Raw genomic sequence first — 19168 nt, 5'->3', positions numbered from 1 at the left:
AAACAAGACAAACGTCTTTCTCTGGTCTGCAACAATTGTGTGTATTGAGCCGTACTCTATTGTACCCATTCTGCAATCTGTTAAATAAAGTTTTCATTCATCCATTCATTCATTCATAGAATAAGGAATTGAATAAGGCATATATTATAGAAATACATTTTCTTTAACAAACGCATCTATTTCTATATTTCCTATCGTTTCTCTATCTACTCCAGTGTGCTCCGCAGATTTGGCCATCAGACAGACTCACGCTGCTCACGTGTAATGGAGGATAGAGAGAGGCACTTGTGGAGAGAGCTATGGAGGGGCCTTTTGTGTGTGTGTGTGTGTGTGCAGGGGGGAGGGTAAATTGCAGGGAGATATTTATTTTATTTACATATACAAATATGAAGGCAACATCAAAATGTGTTTGGATAGAGGCTATTTACCCCCCACCCTATCACAGGCCTTGATATCTTTAATATTGAAAAAAGATAAGGAACCCTCCGAGTGCAAGAATTATCGTCCAATTTCCCTGATTTCCCAGGATGTAAAAGTGCTTTCCAAAATATTGGCAAACCGTTTGGATGGAGTAATATCCTCCCTGGTGCATCCTGACCAAGTTGGGTTTATTCGCAAAAGAAATTCGTCTGATAACGTCAGACGCCTTATCAATGTAATGTGGGCAGTCAGTAGCGATAATGAACCAACGGCCGCCATCTCACTGGACGCGGAAAAGGCGTTTGACAGCGTAGAATGGGAGTACTTATTTTCAACCCTGGAGGCGTTTGGTTTCGGTCAGACCTTTATAAAATGGGTGAAGTTGTTGTATAACCAACCGGAGGCAGCGGTGCAAACAAATGGGATAATCTCCTCATATTTCAAACTAGGCCGCGGGACACGCCAAGGGTCACCCCTTTCTCCTTTGCTCTTCTGTTTAGCGCTTGAGCCCCTGGCAGCAGCTATACGTAAGGACCCAAGTTTCCCTGGAGTTACAGTGGGGGGCACGGCCCAAAAACGTATGCTTTATGCAGATGACATTTTGCTTTTTGTTACAGACCCAGGCAATGCTGTACCCGCACTACTCAAGACAATAGATACGTTCTCAAGATTTTCAGGGTATAAGGTTAATTGGTCGAAGTCGGAGGCTCTTCCCCTAACGTCCTACTGCCCCAAATCACTATTTAAAGATGGCTCCTTTCAGTGGCCTGAAAAGGGTATTCGGTATCTAGGGATTCTTTTCCCCAAGCAAGTAAACGACATTGTTAGTGTCAACTTTGACCCACTACTAGGCAAAATCTCAGCGGATGTGGAGAGATGGGCTCCCCTTTTCTTGTCACTATGGGGCAAGGTTAATGTTCTTAAGATGAACTGCATTCCCAGAGTAAACTACCTCCTCCAGTCACTGCCGATAGCAATACCTAACAAGTATTTTAAACAATTTGATAGAATATGCAACACATTCCTGTGGAACGGTAAAAGACCCAGGATGCGTATTGGTAAACTACAACAGCCTGTGGACAGAGGTGGCCTGGGTCTCCCCAAATTATTACTATATCATTATGCCTACAGTTTCAGACATATGACACAGTGGGCCCTGCCCCCTGAGAGAGCGCCTCCATGGTACATAATGGAGCAGTCGGTATACACACGGCTGCCCCCACTGTCGTATATTACAGCTAAATTACCACCAACTGCCCGAACTCACCCTATTATCTCTCACATACAGGCCGTATGGAAGAAGGTGTCTCGCATCTTTCATATCAACCCCCATTTAAGCCTGTCAGCAGGCTTATGGGCCAACCCAAAATTGTGTATATGCAGATCCCCCTTTATGTGGAAGGAATGGATAGACAAAGGCATCCTCACCCTGGGGGACCTCTATGAAGACGATGCATTAAAATCTTTTGAAAAACTGATTCAACAATATCAGCTGGCCAACAATCAATTTTGGAGATATTTACAATTGAGGCATCTTCTCATAGGTACATTTGGCTCGCCACAGACCCTCCCCCAGGGTACAGACCTGCTGAAAAAGATTTTGGCTATTTCTGGGTTGGGACATGAGGCCTCGGTCTACTATTCCATGTTTATCGACAGGGAGGGCAGTGGGATATCCTCTGCTCTCAAAATAGTCTGGGAAAAGGATCTAGGGGTCACATTTGAGCAAGAGGACTGGGATATAATCTCGGGGATCCCCAAACAGGTGTCCAGGGATATTAGAACAAGGCTAATACAATTCAAGATCTTCCACCGCATTTATTGGACCCCCTCTAAAATGTATAGACTGGGCCTGAAAGAGAACCCAGATTGCTGGAAATGTCACACAGGGGAGGGGGACCTAGTCCATGCACTCTGGTCATGTCCGAAAATCAGAGACTTCTGGAGTAACATACATGACTACATCACAGAGGTCACAGGGACGGAGTATGATTTCTGTTCTGGTTTATATATCCTGGGGGATCCCTGCAGTCTTAGCCATATCGCAAAGCCCCTAGCTGATTGGATACAGACTAGTATAATGATAGGCAAACAGATCATAATGAGAGGCTGGAAGGCACCAGAAGGCCCGTCATTCCGAGAGTGGAGTGGAGAACTGGGTAGGGTAGCTGCCTATGAGAAAATATCCTTTAGTTTAGGAGAGAAAGGAGACAAATATATTAGCAAATGGGGGAAATATTTGCAATTTCACTTACTATAAAAGGAGGAGGGGCACACTTGTCCAAGACAGCGACGATGCACATGTGTATAGAATACCTGACAAATGCACCATGTTTATGTAGACAAGAATGGCTCTATGTTTGAATGTAGATTTATTTTTTCGTTTGGTGTTTCCTTTCTGTTTTGGTACTACTTCCCATTATATTCTCGGCTTAGTCTAATTTATCTTTCTATTTTTTATTTTTTATTTATTTTTTGTTATGGTAGAATTTTTCGTTTGTTTAGGTTTACTTATTCTAATGTCTTTATTTTTTATTTTTATTTTTTTTCTGTCTTCCCCCCCATATGGGGGGTATCAGTGTAACCTAGACGTTAGGGGTCCAGGTGTCTATGTTGTCCTTCAGGACTGACCCATGCTGATGCAAAATATGTCATTCATTGTATTGTCCTGAAGTACTGTGTGCAAAAAGAAAAAATATGCAATAAAGTATAAGTCATAAAAAAAAATGTGTTTATTCTCTCTCCCCTCTCTCTATGTGTGTGTGTGTGTGTGTGTGTGTGTGTGTGTGTGTGTGTGTGTGTGTGTGTGTGTGTGTGTGTGTGTGTGTGTGTGTGTGTGTGTGTGTGTGTGTGTGTGTGTGTGTGCGTGCGTGCGTGCGTGTGTGTGTGTGTGTGTGAGAGAGAATTTTGATAGTTGAAACTTATAAATTCAGTCTAGTCTTTTTGATTTAACGCTGTGATCACCTTTTACTCTAACAGAATAATCACCTCTTTTGTCATTGTCAGCTCTTTGTTGTATGTTTTTACAGTGAGTTAAATAAATTGGTGTTTTTTTGTGATACAAAAGCCTGTTCCTCAAAGTTAAACTGTAAGGTCATCATCACATCATAATAACAAAGCCACAATCCTGCTAGATTAGATGGGGGAGGGGTTATGTGTATTGCAATGGCCCTTGGGTTAAGTAGTTCAGCATGCATTGTTGCAAGCTTTTGAAATGCATGCATGCACAGCTCCAAGCTTTTGAAGGTATCTGGCTCAAAACAAGCTCATCAAAAAATCATCATGGTTAATAAGACATAGATTGAAAAGTATCTGCCCGATTTGTACAAGTGATACCTTCTTATTTTTAAAGTATGAACCTGTACTTTCATATCATGTAAAATAAAATGTAAGATTGCTCAATAAACAATACCCTAACGTCTGTGCTCGGTCACATGTGTTAAACTGGTTCAATATATATATATATATATTATATATATATATATATATATATATATATATATATATATATGTGTGTGTTATTCAAATCATAATAAAATCAACATATGTGAGATTTCTGAGGGCAATAAAAAATCAATAAGGCTATAATACAGTGAACAACGGATTATGTCCTAATTAAATGTATGTCAGATAAAATTCTCCACATATCTTTTACACATGTTTGTTTATACTGTAAACCAAACGCTGAACTAAAATAGAGATCACTTCGCTGAAATACAGTGAGCACTTGGGAGTTTGATACCCTAATCTGTTTCAATCAGAACTTCACACTCACTATGCCATGGGCATGCACACAGGAGGTAATTAAAAAGGACCCTCGCACAGTTGTGGTGCTTTTTTCCTCTCACATTTACTGACCTGCTGGGGAACATGCATAGTATGTCTCAAGGTAAATGTGCACCGACAGAGGAGGAGTATTAAAACGGGCAACTACAGAGGAGGAGTATTAAAATGTGCAATGACAGAGAAGGAGTATTAAAATGACATTAGGGCAAATAAATCAACTTGTGGGTAGTCAGATTCTAGCAGGTTGGCTTAGCCATATGGAGATGTTTACAACCTGTGGAGTGGATCTCTTACTCACCATTGTGTATTATATTTAAGTTACCTGGCCTTCCTTATGTCCATGTCAGCTAAGTCATTGGTATGTTCTGATTTACAGTGACATTCTTGGTATTGGTTCCGATTTATTTATCGTCTCTTTTAAATTTGAACGATGGAAATTAAATTGCAATCTCCGTTAGAAGGACTCTCTGCACTTTGTTGTTCCCAAAGTCCAAACAGAAATAGGAAAGAACGCTTTTAGGTTTTCCATACCTATTGCTTGGAATAATCTTCAGTATGATCTTAAAATCCAAAGTTTTGATAACTATGAATGTATTTAAGGCTATGGTGAAGCCTATTGTAACCAGGTTTTCTTTGTACAAATGTTTTATCTGATAATTGTATAATGTTGTTTTTATCTGTAATGTCTATGTGTTTATTCTGAAGCTCTGTGTTGCTGCTATTCTTGACCAGGTCTCCCTTGTAAAAGAGATCTTGGATCTCTATGGGACATAGGTTAAATAAAAGCTAAATAAGAAAATAAAATAAAAATACAAATACAAACAAGACATGAAGCAGCCATGAGACTCCCTACCTACGACTACTGCAACGTACTGCTTGCTGGCCTTCAGACCACTGCCACCAAGCCTCTTCAACTCATTCAGAACGCAGTGGCCCGCCTGATCTCAAACCTACCGAAGTCAGCTCATGTCACCCCACTTCTTAGGGACCTGCACTGACTCCCCATTGCCGCACAAATCAATGGTCTCTAACTACACACCCTCAAGACCCCTATGCTCTTCATCTTCTGGCCGCCTCAGACCCACTCCTATCCGAGCTCCGGGAGGGTCATCAAAGAGAAGCCGCCTATTCTCTGTCCTTGCCCCACAATGGTGGAACGAACTTCCCACCACAGTTAGGACAGCCGAAACCCGTCCAATATTTCGCCGTCGACTAAAGACACACTTCTTCAATCAATATCTGAAATATTTTTTTTTATAAAAAAAAACGAACCCTAACTAACCTTACTGTCATGCACTTATCCTAATATACTAACCTACACTGTAGCACTCAACACTTTGATGAACAATGTTACTCAGCTGATAGAGTTGTGCCCTTCCTGCTGACTTGTCGTACAAAACTTGTAAGTCGCTTTGGATAAAAGCGTCAGCTAAATGACTAAATGTAAATGTACCTCTGGATCTCAGGCACGGTCACGGGATGAAGCTGCCAAACTATTCCTCAGTGTAGAGTCCTCTCTGCCAGCCCTGCCCATCCGCTGCCATGCCTGGGCTCTGGAGACCTGCTGTACTGCCAGCACCCCCACACCACTGTCTTGAGAGCCATACACAGACCATACACAATCAGGTTCGTAAAGAGAAGTGTGTGTGTGTGTGTGTGTGTGTGTGTGTGTGTGTGTGTGTGTGTGTGTGTGTGTGTGTGTGTGTGTGTGTGTGTGTGTGTGTGTGTGTGTGTGTGTGTGTGTGTGTGTGTGTGTGTGTGTGTGTGTGTGTGTGTGTGTGTGTGTGTGTGTGTGTGTGCGTGTGTGCGTGCGTGCGTGCGTGCGTGCGTGCGTGTGTGTGTGTGTGTTTACATTTTGCACCTGTAAGGACATTTATCTGCTTCTTACAAGAGAAAAAGTATAGTTTAGTATTTTATATTTCAAGGGTAAGAGGTTATGGAAAGCACATTTCCCATAATGTTGGCATGTTCCTTTAAGGCTAGCCGTAGTTGGTTATGGGTCAGGGATCGAATGTAAATTAATAGACAGTCCTCATACCATACAGTATATGTCATACCAACATTCACCAACATTCAGTTGGGCTTTCACCATTTGGGTGTCTATAACATTTTGATGCCGAACTTCAACTTAACTTTCAGTATCGGCTGATACCAGGAGTATCAATCCAAACCATCACTTTTCACTGAACACTATAGACTTAGACCATCAGTTTGGGGTTATTGAACAAAATAATATTGAAATATATAATCTATTTTTCTCCATTAGAGAGATCTAACATGATTCTATGTGATACAGAAAATCAAGTCACTTTGTTTTGATTTCTGACATGTTACACATTTCTTTGGTATCAGATTTGAATATTCTCAGATACCCCTATTTTAGCCTGGTATCCAGTGTCACTGCACCCCTATTTCTATTTTCTATCTTTCTGCCTGTACCTCCCCTCCCCCATGCTGTCAGCTGCTATGACACCTGAATTTCCCCAATGGGATTAATAAAGGATTTGACTACTTATAACATGCCCATCATCAAGTCATGCCATAATTAGCCTGACTTGCATTCCAAGTGTGTCAATATAGGGATTACACACCAGTTTACCAAGTTGGGTTCTCCTCTCCTCTGTCACCCTCCCTGCTAGTGATATATCGCAGCAACCCGAAGGGGCTGGGTGACAGCAAGGATGCTTTGCCTCCCAATGCCAGCCTCATACAGGTACTGAGGGATCTGTGTGGTCTTTCCAGAGCCAGTCTCACCTAATATACACAAGAGAGAGAGAGATAAAACACTACATTATTACAAGATTGGAGGGAGTTAGGGGGTGCTTGTTCATGAACTGGCTAAAAGTGGGAAACAGTCTACATACTAGCTGAGAGTACTGACCAGTTACAATTGACTCAAGTAGGAATATGTAATTACTGAGTAAAAGAGCAATGTTAGCACTCAAAAAAGCACTTAAGTTACTTTCAAACGGAAATGTGGTGTTTTGCAAACTCTTATGAGTTATTTATAAGAAGTTCTTATAATAAGTGAAGTCCAGAGTGATTTAAATGGCAGATCTCATTGTAGGCTGGCTATGCACTACTCTCATGTTGACCAAAGATAAAACATACTAAAGTAAAAATATACCTATTTATTCAAAGTAGAAGTAAACTTTTTTTTAAATTAATACTTTTTCAAAATATGGAGTATAGTACTGAAAATGTTGGTATAGGCTTTAAGTTTAACGTTAATGTTTTAGACTCACTATTATAATGTCATTATTACCTATCAAGACAGCATTCTGAAGCTGTCTAAATTGGTTGGTTATTTGATTATTTTGCCTGGTAAATTTTATTTAATTGGAAGGCGTTTCCTCTGGACGTCTAACGTCGTCGGAGTGGTTGCATTTTCCTTTCTAAGCAGCAGCCCCATGCATATTATTATCGAAACGCAAAAAATCAGAGCCCGGCTTGAATTTCTTAGCAGGGGGAGGGTCGGAGTCCTGTGGCTAGAAACGATTTAGAATATGTCAAAGCGTTCACATCATAGAGTATTTTCAAACAAATGCATCACACACACGCCACACATTCAACGAATAGTTTTCACAATGACGTCAGAATCCTGCGCCAGTGTTTGTGCGCATGCTCAGCCCAGTGGGGAAAAAACAAAACGGGCAATAAATGTGAAAGCGTCAGCGTTAGCTCAATGCTTTTGTTTTTTTTCCATTTTATATTAACGGCACTCGTCATTCTTTCAACATGTCTAGAATACAAATGATTAAAATGTTGGTCAACGAGCGACTAAAAGCTGCTGCCGAGGAGATATTTGGTGTCTTTGAAGAAACCATAACACAGTATGAAGAGGAAGTCGACCGTCAGCGCAAGCTTCTGAATCGTGCCTTAAATTCTCAAATACAGATGTGCATAACAGGTAATATGTCAAAGAGCATGTGATTCTGGTAGTGTTACATGCCAGAACATAATTATGTTAGTGGTGTGTTGCCTCGGCTGGTTCATCCGGGATCAACCTAGGATTGCTTAGAGTAGACGACAGAGTACAGCAACTTGCAATGGGCCTGGTCTACAAGATACACTACACGACCAAGGTACCCATGTACATGTCAAAATACTTCCCAAAGGTTAGTGAATACCACGATCACAACACCAGAGGGAGCTCCACAAATCATGTTAAACCCAGATTCGGCTCAAACAAGGGACTAAACACGTTTCGCAATTATGCCACATCAATGTGGAGTGGAACGCACTACCCAAAGCTGTGAATCACTACTACCCACTTTCAAAAACACTCTCAAAAAACACCTACGGGAGACTGCAATTCGAAACTGGCCCCTGTAAATGTCCTAACACAACCCCCTCCAATGTACAGTAAAAATGACCAAGTATGGTCTTGTCAATATTCCAATGTACAGTGTTGCTTGTACAGTTGTACAGTGTCCCCCACCCACCCCTCCTACCCAACCTCCCCCCACTCCTACCCAACCTCCTCCAATGTACAGTACCCCCCCACCTACCCAACCTCCTCCAATGTACAGTTTCTACATCAAATGTATATACTTCTTTTCTGGACTCTTTTCGTATCACAAACAGTACTGTTAATAAAGTTATCAATCAATCACTCAGTAAACCCAGATATGGGATAAAAACAGGCCTACGCATATTAGCCTAACGTTACTGATTGATTGAAAACTTTATTAACAGATTGCAGAATGGGTACACTACAGTACAGCTCAATACATACAATTGTTAAGGGGATGCAGACCAGAGAAAGACTTTCGTCTTGTTTACATCAGGGTCCCCCATTTTCAATTCATCATAACATGCCATACAGATAGACAGTACTGCTACATCTGTACATTGGAGGAGGTTGGGTAGGAGGGGTGGGTGGGGGACACTGTACAAGCAAAACTGTACATTGGAATATTGACGAAACCATACTTGGTCATTTACTGTACATTGGAAGGGGTTGGGTTAGGCATAACAAAAAATATTGTTTGTTTCCGGTTGGTTGTCAGTTAAGGCCATGGGTAGGTAGGGAATTTATTTTATTTTATTTTTTATTTTATTCTTTCCCACGGCGACTATGGATAGGGAATTTCTTTATTTAATTAAAATGTTCACAACAACATGGATGCATGTACTCTGCCAGCATGTTTAATAATATCCATAATACTAAAGGTTTGACTAAGATTTTTATGAAACTTTATTGTAAAAAAATAAAAATAAAAAAAATAAACTCAAAATAAACTGGGTCGCACCTAAATCGGCAGGGTCGGTCGGCAACCGGAAACAAACCATTTTTTCTTTTAGGCCTTAGGACATTTACAGGGGCCAGTTTCGAATTGCAGTCTCCCGTAGGTGTTCTTTGAGAGTGGTTTTGAAAGTGGGTAGTGATTCACATTCCTTTACAGCTTTAGGTAGGGCGTTCCACATTGATGTGGCATAATTGCGAAACGTGTTAATCCCTCGTTTGAGCCGAATCTGGGTTTAACATGATTTGTGGAGCTCCCTCTGGTGTTGTGGTCGTGGTATTCACTGACCTTTGGGAAGTATTTTGACATGTACATGGGTACCTTGGTCATGTAGTGTATCTTGTAGACCAGGCCCATTGCAAGTTGCTGTACTCAGTCTGTCGTCTACTCTAAGCCATCCTAGGTTGTCAAAGTGGGCAGGGGTGAGGTGGGTTCTAGGAGTAAGGTCAAGCAGTAGTCTGACCAGTTTGTTTTGAGATGTTTGTAATTTTGTTTTTAGCGCCTTTGAGGTGCTTTGGTACCATGAGGTGCAAGCATAGTCGTAGTACCCTTGAATGAGTGCTCCTGCCAGAGTCTTCAGGGTATTCTTGTTTACCAGAGAGGAGATCCGGTACAAGAATCGAGTTCGTTGGTTGACTTTTTTTTATTACCTTGGATGTCATTTTGTCACAGGAAAGATTTGCCTCTCAGGGCTGTACACTGCGACGAGATTATCGCAAATTACCCCTTAATTTGGCCCGTACGAGTGGTAAATAATATTTGGGGGCAACCTTGCGAGTAGTGATTTCAACCCTTCATTTGCATTTCACTCCTAAATTAATTTAAAAAATAGTAAAACATTAGCCTACAACCAGGGCTGTACAGTGCGACATAATGCCCGGTGCTATGAAAAAATCTGTCGGCAATGAATGAATTTACTGCGATAGCCCGTGTGGGGAAAAAAGTTTTGCGTGTGAAGTGAATCTGGGTCACGCTATATACTTGGTAGTTGTAGTCTATCGTGCGATTAAATACCATGTCCCCGTCTGGTAGAGTCCATAGACATCCAACACCAAATCCCATAGTTCCTAGCGAACAATCTAAACGACACCGAATGTGGCCTATTGCATCGCCAAAGAAGAACTTCCTTTCAATAAGTTTAAGCCGCTAATTTTGCTCTGCAAGAACAACGGAGCGGATAGCAGTCCATCTTATGACAACCACGTCCGATGTGGAGAGATGATAAGAGACCATAGCCGGTGAAATTAAGTCGGACCTGGCAGTGATGATTGATGGGGACACACACACTTCTAACGTTCAGTTCAGCCATGCATTAGGTGAGTAGTAGCCCACTATTAGGACGTGAAATACTGTCTACTTAAATTTCCCTCCGGGGATCAATAAAGTATCAACCTATCTATCTAATAATGAGACAATATGCAAATAAGATGATGCTAATATTTGTCACGGTTCCCCGTATGAAAGTGGCTTGCAACTTACTGCTGGTAAAATCACTGTTTATTTCTCGTTTTGCATAGTATTACATTCCTCTTCTATAAACAATCAAAGTCCTACCGTAAGAGCCTCATACGGGTCAATTAAACCTTTTAGATTAGAGTCTTTCCTTGGAGCTAAGTTGAACTGAACATTTCACTGTCAAAACGGCACAAACTTAAACAAGGTTGCGTCGCAACACGGTTTTCAAAATAAAGGTCACATATACAAATACCGTAGTAGGCCTCTCAATTCTTATAAAAAAAAGTCCCGGATAAACATTCATTGGCATAGATCTCTATAAACGGCCCAACACATTGATCACTTTAGGCACACCCTGAAACCAGTAACATTACAAATATGAAGCAGGTAATTACCCATAAAAATAATAAACCTTTCATGGGGTTATTTACAATAATAATAATTCATTTAATTTATAAAGCACTTTTCATTGTGAAACAAAGGTATGCAGAGTTTCTTGTCCTCCTGATTAATGCAATGGTGTGTGTGTGTTGTGGTGATCTCATTCAAGGAGCACTACACAAGCGCGCGCACAGTCACACACACACAGTTTGTTGTTTTTGTTCTATTAGTGATTTACACACTTTCTCAGTTGGTTCATTATAAAAGATACAAACCTGAAAACAAACGCACTTAAATGTTAAATAAAAGGACCACAGTAATGAGGCAGGAGGAACATATTTTTTTGCACTATACTGGTAAAATTGTTCTTTAAAAATGTGCCCCTAAAAAATATTCTGTGCCCCTAAATTTCTCATTTAGGGGCAAGTGTGCCCCTAGTGAAAAAGCTTAGCGTACAGCCCTGCCTCTAGGATGGAACCTAGGTATGTAATTAATTTCATCTTTCCTTGTGACAATATTGTCACCCACTGTAACTGAGAAGCCGTCGGTCTTGCTGAGTTTGTTATTTGATCAGAAGAGAATGGACTCTGTTTTACCCAGGTGTAATCAGGGCTTGACATTAACTTTTTTTTTGGACAAGTGGCTCAGATATTTTACTTGTCCGAAAGCTAAACTTACTTGTCCGAAATGTACATGTGAAAATAAAGGCCTATTAATAAAACCGACAAGAGATTTGGACAATTATTATGATTTAATAACTTATACACAGTGTGTGTGCATTTGTGTGTGTGGGGTATATACTGTATGATCAGTCCTGCAGCTCATCTTCACTCGCCATCAGCACCAGCTCATCTTTCTCATCTCCCCTCTCTCTTGACGACCAGGGGTTAAACCCTGGTCTACGCCTATAGTTGTATAGTTGTTATTACGGTATAGTTGTTATTGCCATAAATAATTGTATTTTTATTTGAAATAATTTCTTTTAACAATAGGCACATTAGATCAACAGGTAACAACAAAACAACCAACTTTTATTAAACATTCTATTAAACATTCTGATATTTTCGCGGGTCTCGTGCTACTGTCAGTGTCAACTAAGCGAGCACTCAGAAGAGCTCGCCGTTTGTCCGGGACAAGTAATATTGACGTACAGAGATTGATAGTTTCCAGTGTGACACTGTGAGACAGGCACTTTCTGATCAGATGAAATAACGTTACTATTCGTTTGGGGAATATATATATATATATATATATATATATATATATATATATATATATATATATATATATATATATATATATTTTTTTTTTTTACTTGTCCCGGACAATAGGACCAGCCTTAATGTCAAGCCCTGGTAATAATAGTTTGTTATCAGCGAGCCATGTGCAGATTCTGCCGAGTTCCGAGCTGAGGGTTTGCTGTTGGGTCCAGCTGTACTAGGCAAGCCTAGTCTTTTTTATAAACATGTGTATGTTTACAAATCGTAATATATTTAATCTTTTTCAAGTTGGCAGTATTTATATAATAATGCACACCTACAAGTAAATAAATATGCTGGTCAGTTGTAGCCTCAAGTAGCCATTGTTTCGAGTTGAATTGCTAGGACGGGATGTACCATGATATGATGAAGGGATTATGCAAAATATTAGGGGTGTAAACCGCGTAACCGTTTCAGTGTGTAGTGTGTACGGTACCATACCGAACGGCTGTGTACCGAACGAATACAACGGTATGTTAACCACTAACGACCGGCCACCGGGGGGCTGTTTTTTTCACAATCTAATATATATACGGTATATATAATTTTTTTTACAAGTCGATTATTAATTTAAATATAGAATATTCGTTGACAGCCCTACAAGTACAATTAGTTACTGCACACTACACCTGAGTGGAACATGGAAAGCCAAACTTTCCCCCACTGTACCGAAAACCCGTACCGAACCTTGACTTCAAAACTGAGGTACGCATACCGTACCGTGGTTTTTGTGTACCGTTACACCCCTACTAAATATACGTGTGTAAAACACAGCAGCGCAAAACAATTCAGTTTTTGATGTAAGATCACCACTGCCAGAGAGCGCAAGAATAGCAAGATGAAGCACATCCTACCTGGTCAGCAACATTACTGTAAACCTTGCCACAGAGACACTACTATTGACGTCTAACAGTAGGACCGTGACGGTCCCATGATCAGTGCTTCTGACATGGTCCACTGACAGCCTCTGTGAAACAGCAAGGAGTATGACAGTTTATGGTCCTTGTAAAACAGGCATGGATAAAAAAAGAATTATGAATGAAAGTCTCTATTATTAGGCTCCTCAAATATCTAATTCATAAAAAAAAACATGTTTTACAATGTTGAGTAATATCCAACCATTGGCCTGCTGCATATTCTGCCAGCCAATCAGAAAAGATTATTCATCCAGGCCATGGTATAACTAGTTATTTGAAATATGTAATTTCAGATATTTAATATTTACGTTTCTTTTAATTTCTTGCTCCTCCCTTCAGACTCATCAGAGCTAACTTCCTACGAAGAGGAATTTCCCAATGAGCAGGAGAAATGGAGTTCTGATCTGGAGCAAGTGGACCCAGAGCCTCCACAGATTAAAGAGGAACAGAACCGTCTCTGGACCACTCGGGGTGGAGAGCAGCTTCACGAGCCGGAGGAGGCTGATATCACAGAGATCACATTCCCTCTTGTCCCTGTGAAGAGTGAACATGATGAAGAGGGGACTCTGTTCTCCCAGATCAGTCAAACGCCAACAGAGGACAACAGAGAAGAAAACCCTCTACCCTCCACATCAACAGGACAGACGGAACCAGAAGTCAAAGCGGAGGACTGCAATAGAGTATTGGAACCAGCCAGGAACTTTGATCCAACTCATGATTTAGAATTGTCTGGTGATGGTCAGCTTTTCTCTTCACACTATTCTGAAACAGAGACTGAATTCAGTGGTGAGGACTGGAGGCAGACTGCAGAACCTCAGTCAGGTTCAGACTCACTGAAATCAAACAAGACTCCGAGAGTGAAAGGACAAATTGTGTCTCTCGGCAAGACCTCCAACAGATCAGGAGACAATGAGCGTAAATCGTCAAGTCAAACCTCATCCTTTCCTTGCTGTAAAGTGTGTGGATGTTTCTTCCCCACGAAGCTGTCTTTGACGAGGCATGTTAAAGTCCATTCAAGGGATTGTGGTTTGTGTGGCAAACGTTTAGAGCCTTCAGAGAGTTTGAAAATTCACCATATAGCTCACAAGACATGTAACTTTTGTGGTAGAATATTTGGTTCTATTAACAATTGTATACAACACGTGAGAACTCATACGGGGGAAAAGCCCTTTAGTTGTACAGTTTGTGGGAAACAATTTTGTTTGAAAGGAAATCTTAAGAAACACATGACGAGCCATACCGGGGACAAACCCTTTAGTTGTGCCGTTTGTAGCAAAAGTTTTGGTCTTAAAGGGAAATTGATGAGACACATGACAATTCATACAGGAGAAAAACCCTTTAGTTGCCCAGTTTGTGGCAGAGGATTTGGTCTGAGTGATCAACTGAAGACACACATGAGAATCCATACGGGAGAGAAACCATGGAGTTGCAGTGGCTGTGGGAACAGGTTCACTCAAATCTCACAGCTGAAAAAACACAAGTGTCACAGTGCTGCAGTAGCAGAGAGCAGTAGCAGGTGAAGCTGGAGGCAGCAACGAGCAAAGCTGCCTTTTGCTGTAAATTGAACCCTTGAGATGACATTTGTATTCTTAGTTGTAGAGTCAATCCATATCACTTGGGGTGTGAATGTGATATAAATGAAGAAATTACTCAACCATTACTGTCTTTAACTATGAATGTGTACACAACACTCCCAACTTACCAACTTTAGAGAATGGAGTTATATGGTTCTTCGTTTGAGGTACTATAACAGAAAACAGACCTCTACTGTGTGTAGCACAGGCAGACAGACAGCTCATCACAGGAAATAGAAGTAGCACAGGCAGACAGACAGCTCATCACAGCAAATAGAAGTAGTACAGGTAGACGGCTCATCACAGGAAATAGAAGTAGCACAGGCATACAGACGGCTCATCACAGGAAACAGATGTGTATTGTGTATACCACATGCAAACAGACATCTCATCACAGGAAAACAGACAGGCCTTTTACAATTTAAAGAATATCGTCAGTCAGGCCCTTGTTCTCTGACACAGATCAATTACTGTTACTACAAATCACAAATCGACCAAGAGCCCATACCACCAGAGTGCCAAGGTCCCTGCATTGGCTTTCTATTGATTTTAAGATTATTCTGCTAGTTTTTAAAACCATATGGCCTTACCCCAGAATACCTACCTGATAAGTGTTTGAGTTAAATCTTAAATGAAGCATGTAGCTCCTCTTGCACAAGACCTTTAGTAATTTCAGTAAGTGCAAAAGTAATACATGGTGAGGCTGGCTTCAACTCGTATGACCCAGAGCACTGGAACAGTCCACCTGAGGACAACACACACTGTTGATACTTTAAAACTAAGGCTTAAGACCTTTTTACCTTTGCTTGTATATAAGTAGCTACTTGACCATTAACCACCATTTATTATATCTTTTTATACCCTCTTTTAATCTTGTATATTTTACACATTTATTTTCACTCGAGCTCATTGCATTGCAACTCTGTACGAAATGTGCAAATGTGTGTGTATAAATAAAGCTTGATTGATAATTTCTCTTTCCTGTGCTGCCTGAGAGGGAACTCAAATCCATGGACTCAGCCCTGTGGATATAGTGAAAATCCACCCTAAAACCGACCCTATATTGTGCTATTCCAGTGATCCCATAGAGTAGACTACTGTGGAAATCTTTTTTTTATGTATTTATTTTTGTAAACATATACAAACATTTAGTCATACAACTAGATAAATAATATGTTACGTCTTCAGATAAATGTATCAAATCTTAACTATTGACGTGCATTTCTTATGTTACAAATTTAAGAGACTTAGGGTGTGTTCACACCTGAAAGTCCGGGGATAGTCCGGACTTTCTGGTCGACCAAATGTGAAAATGATACATTGTTTGCTTTTGGTCTGCGTTCACACTACCCTGTTTGGTGCGAATCTAATTTGTAAACAAAGGACATGCTGTCGCCAAGTCGTTCATCTATTGGACTAGCACTCACACACGTAAACAGTTGCCGCCAGCGTATTGACACACCTCGCCCACACGCCGACTTTAGATTTGTCTAGCTGTCACTCTCATGCCTGGTTGCTTGCTATGGTTGTTGCTATGCCTGTCACAAGTGACGTATTAACATTTGCGGGTTTAGCGCGCGAGGGAAAGAGCCTTCACCTCGTCGTTACCCCACGTTGATCCTCGACTCATTGCTGTCTTTTTTTATTTTTATTTTTTGCCGCTGTGAGATACAGACAAGGCTGCTAATGTGAGGATGAAGTTATTAGGTGGAGTTGCGCCTGCGCGCTCTTTGGGGAAGAGTTGGGTCGCGACTCGCGTGACTGCTCATTCATCTAGAGAGACAGAGAGGAAGAGAGACTGTCCGCGCGCGGCGCCAGTCTAGAGAGAGAAAGAGAGAGAGAGGCAGAGAGAGAGAGAGAGGGAGGAAGAGAGACTGTCCGCGCGCCTGTCATTCATTTGAGTTGGGTTGCAACGTGCGCGCAAGCTGTCACTTGGCGCTGTCAAGTTGGGTCGCGCGACCGCCGCCACTAGGCACCTGTCACTCATTTGCTCTAGATTAGATACTATATAAAGTTCGTTTTGCGTTCACACCAACAGCAAACGAACCATGGTCCACTTTGAAACGAACCGAGTCCCAACTTTTCAAGAGGACCATGGTTCGGTTGTTTGGTCCTCATTATAGTTCGGTTTGCGTTCATACCTGTACAAACCAAACGGACTATCGATCTAAAGGGACCATGGTCCACTTAAAGGGACCATGGTCCACTTAAAGTGGACCAAACAGGGTAGGTGTGAACGCGCCCTAAAGGATCAAATAAAACAAGTTAACAATTGTATAAGTAAATAAGTGATATTATTCTATGATAATGTGATGTTTTGCACAATATAGAAATTTCAAAAGTAATGTAATACTATATGTGCAACCATAGAACAAATTAGTTACACTTGTTCAGCCTTACAGAAAGTACATTTGTTAACGTCTAAAGAAAAATATAGTTTTGGATATATGTTATGTAATATTTTCAGGTGTATTTCTCTCATTTTCTTTGTGATGAAGAATCTAAAAGGAACAAGCCATGACAACCTCATGATTTTAGGGGTTATATAGTTTTTCATTCATATACCATTGGATATGGATTTGATTACTAAGATAAATTCCTTGTACTTGATAGGCAATGTTCTGCGTAAGAACATGGGAAGCCTCTCCTCCTTGGTTTCAAGTTTCAAGTTTCTTTAATAGTTGTCATACAGAAGTACAGAATACTTTTGTACAAAATGCTTCTTACTGTTGCGCTCCAGAGACTGTGCAAGACAAGATAAGTATGAAATAAAAACATAGTAAAATTAGAAGTAAAAAAAGAGGTCACAGTGTTCAGTTTAGACATATGTACAATGTTCGATGCAGAATAGACGTAGTTACCATACAATATACAATACTGTGCACTATGTGCAGTGTACTAATATACAATACTATATAGTGCAGGGCAGAAATGGAGAAATGGGACGAGGTGCAATTTAGGTACAATTCACAGTAGGTGTACGAGTTGTAGTGCAAATCCTTTATCAATAAATATAAAGTGTAACTGGTGAAACCCAGTTTGAGAAACCTTGGACTTTTTTTTATACAAAAATCAAGTCTTTCCTCTCCCCCAGCGACCTTCAGAAAGTCATCCTCATGCTAATTTTCTCACGACTTGACTATTGCAATTCCCTCTAGTCTGGTCTTCCCGACAAAACCATCTACCACCTCCAGCGCGTCCAAAATGCTGCTGCCAGGCTGGTCTCAGGCACCAGAATGAGGGACCACATCTCCCCAGTCCTTGTCTCTCTCCATTGGCTCCCAGTGAGGAAGAGAGTCAAATTCAAGACCCAATAATACACAAGACCCTCTTGGGACCAAGTAAGGTTTTGTCGATAATCCAATGTACAGTTACCCCCACCTACCCAAATGTATACTCTCTTTTTTAGACTATTTTTGTATCACAAACAATACTGTATTTGTAAATCTGGTATGTCATAAATGTATAGATGTAGCAGTACTGTCTATCTGTATGTCATGTATGTCATGTTATGATGAATTGAAAATGGGGGACCCTGATGTAAACAAGACGAAAGTCTTTCTCTGGTCTGCATCCCCTTAACAATTGTGTGTATTGAGCTGTACTGTATTGTACCCATTCTGCAATCTGTTAATAAAATGTTCAATCAATCAATCAATCAATCCCTCTTTGCGTTCCGACTGCAAGCTAGCCTAGTAAGCCTAGCACAAATAAATAGAAGCACGTACAGATCAGCTAGCCATTGGCCAAAAACACATCTCCCTGAGGTTTAAACTAGGCTAGTAGTATGCAGTTGGCCATGCACACCTTCAGGTACTGACGCTGATGTCATGATTGATTGATTGATTGATTGATTTAAATTGGTAATGGAGGTGGTTGTGCGGCGTGATTACCAAAGGTAGCCGCATTTCTGGCAGACGCTCTCTGATTGGCCGACGCCCGTTTCTACACTGGTTAAGCTTAGGCACTCTTCGAAGTTGGTTAAGGTTAGAGTTTGTCTTAGAGCGTGACGGCAAGTTCTTTCGACGGTTAAGCTTAGGCACTCTTTCGAAGTTGGTTAAGGTTAGAGTTTGTCTTAGAGCATGGCGATAGAACGCCAGGTAGTTTGCAGGCTGTTCGACGTGGAA

The 19168-nt window shown here is 40.8% G+C and overlaps 1 protein-coding gene across 1 annotated transcript; it reads left to right on the top strand.

Moving 5' to 3' along the window:
* Nucleotides 1-7865: 7865 nt before the first annotated feature.
* LOC311239502 (uncharacterized protein) lies at nt 7866-15942 on the top strand. Its single transcript, XM_084327809.1, has 2 exons — nt 7866-8116; nt 13807-15942. The coding sequence occupies exons 1-2, from the start codon at nt 7945-7947 to the stop codon at nt 14985-14987; spliced, it is 1353 nt and encodes a 450-aa protein (XP_084183935.1). The 5' UTR covers nt 7866-7944; the 3' UTR covers nt 14988-15942.
* The last annotated feature ends 3226 nt before the right edge of the window (nt 15943-19168 follow it).

This window comes from Notolepis coatsorum, assembly GCF_963971535.1.
Source record: "Notolepis coatsorum genome assembly, chromosome: 13".
NCBI classification, from domain to species: domain Eukaryota; kingdom Metazoa; phylum Chordata; class Actinopteri; order Aulopiformes; family Paralepididae; genus Notolepis; species Notolepis coatsorum.
The sequence above is the reverse complement of the archived record's forward strand: the minus strand, read 5'-3'. Positions and strand labels throughout refer to the sequence as shown.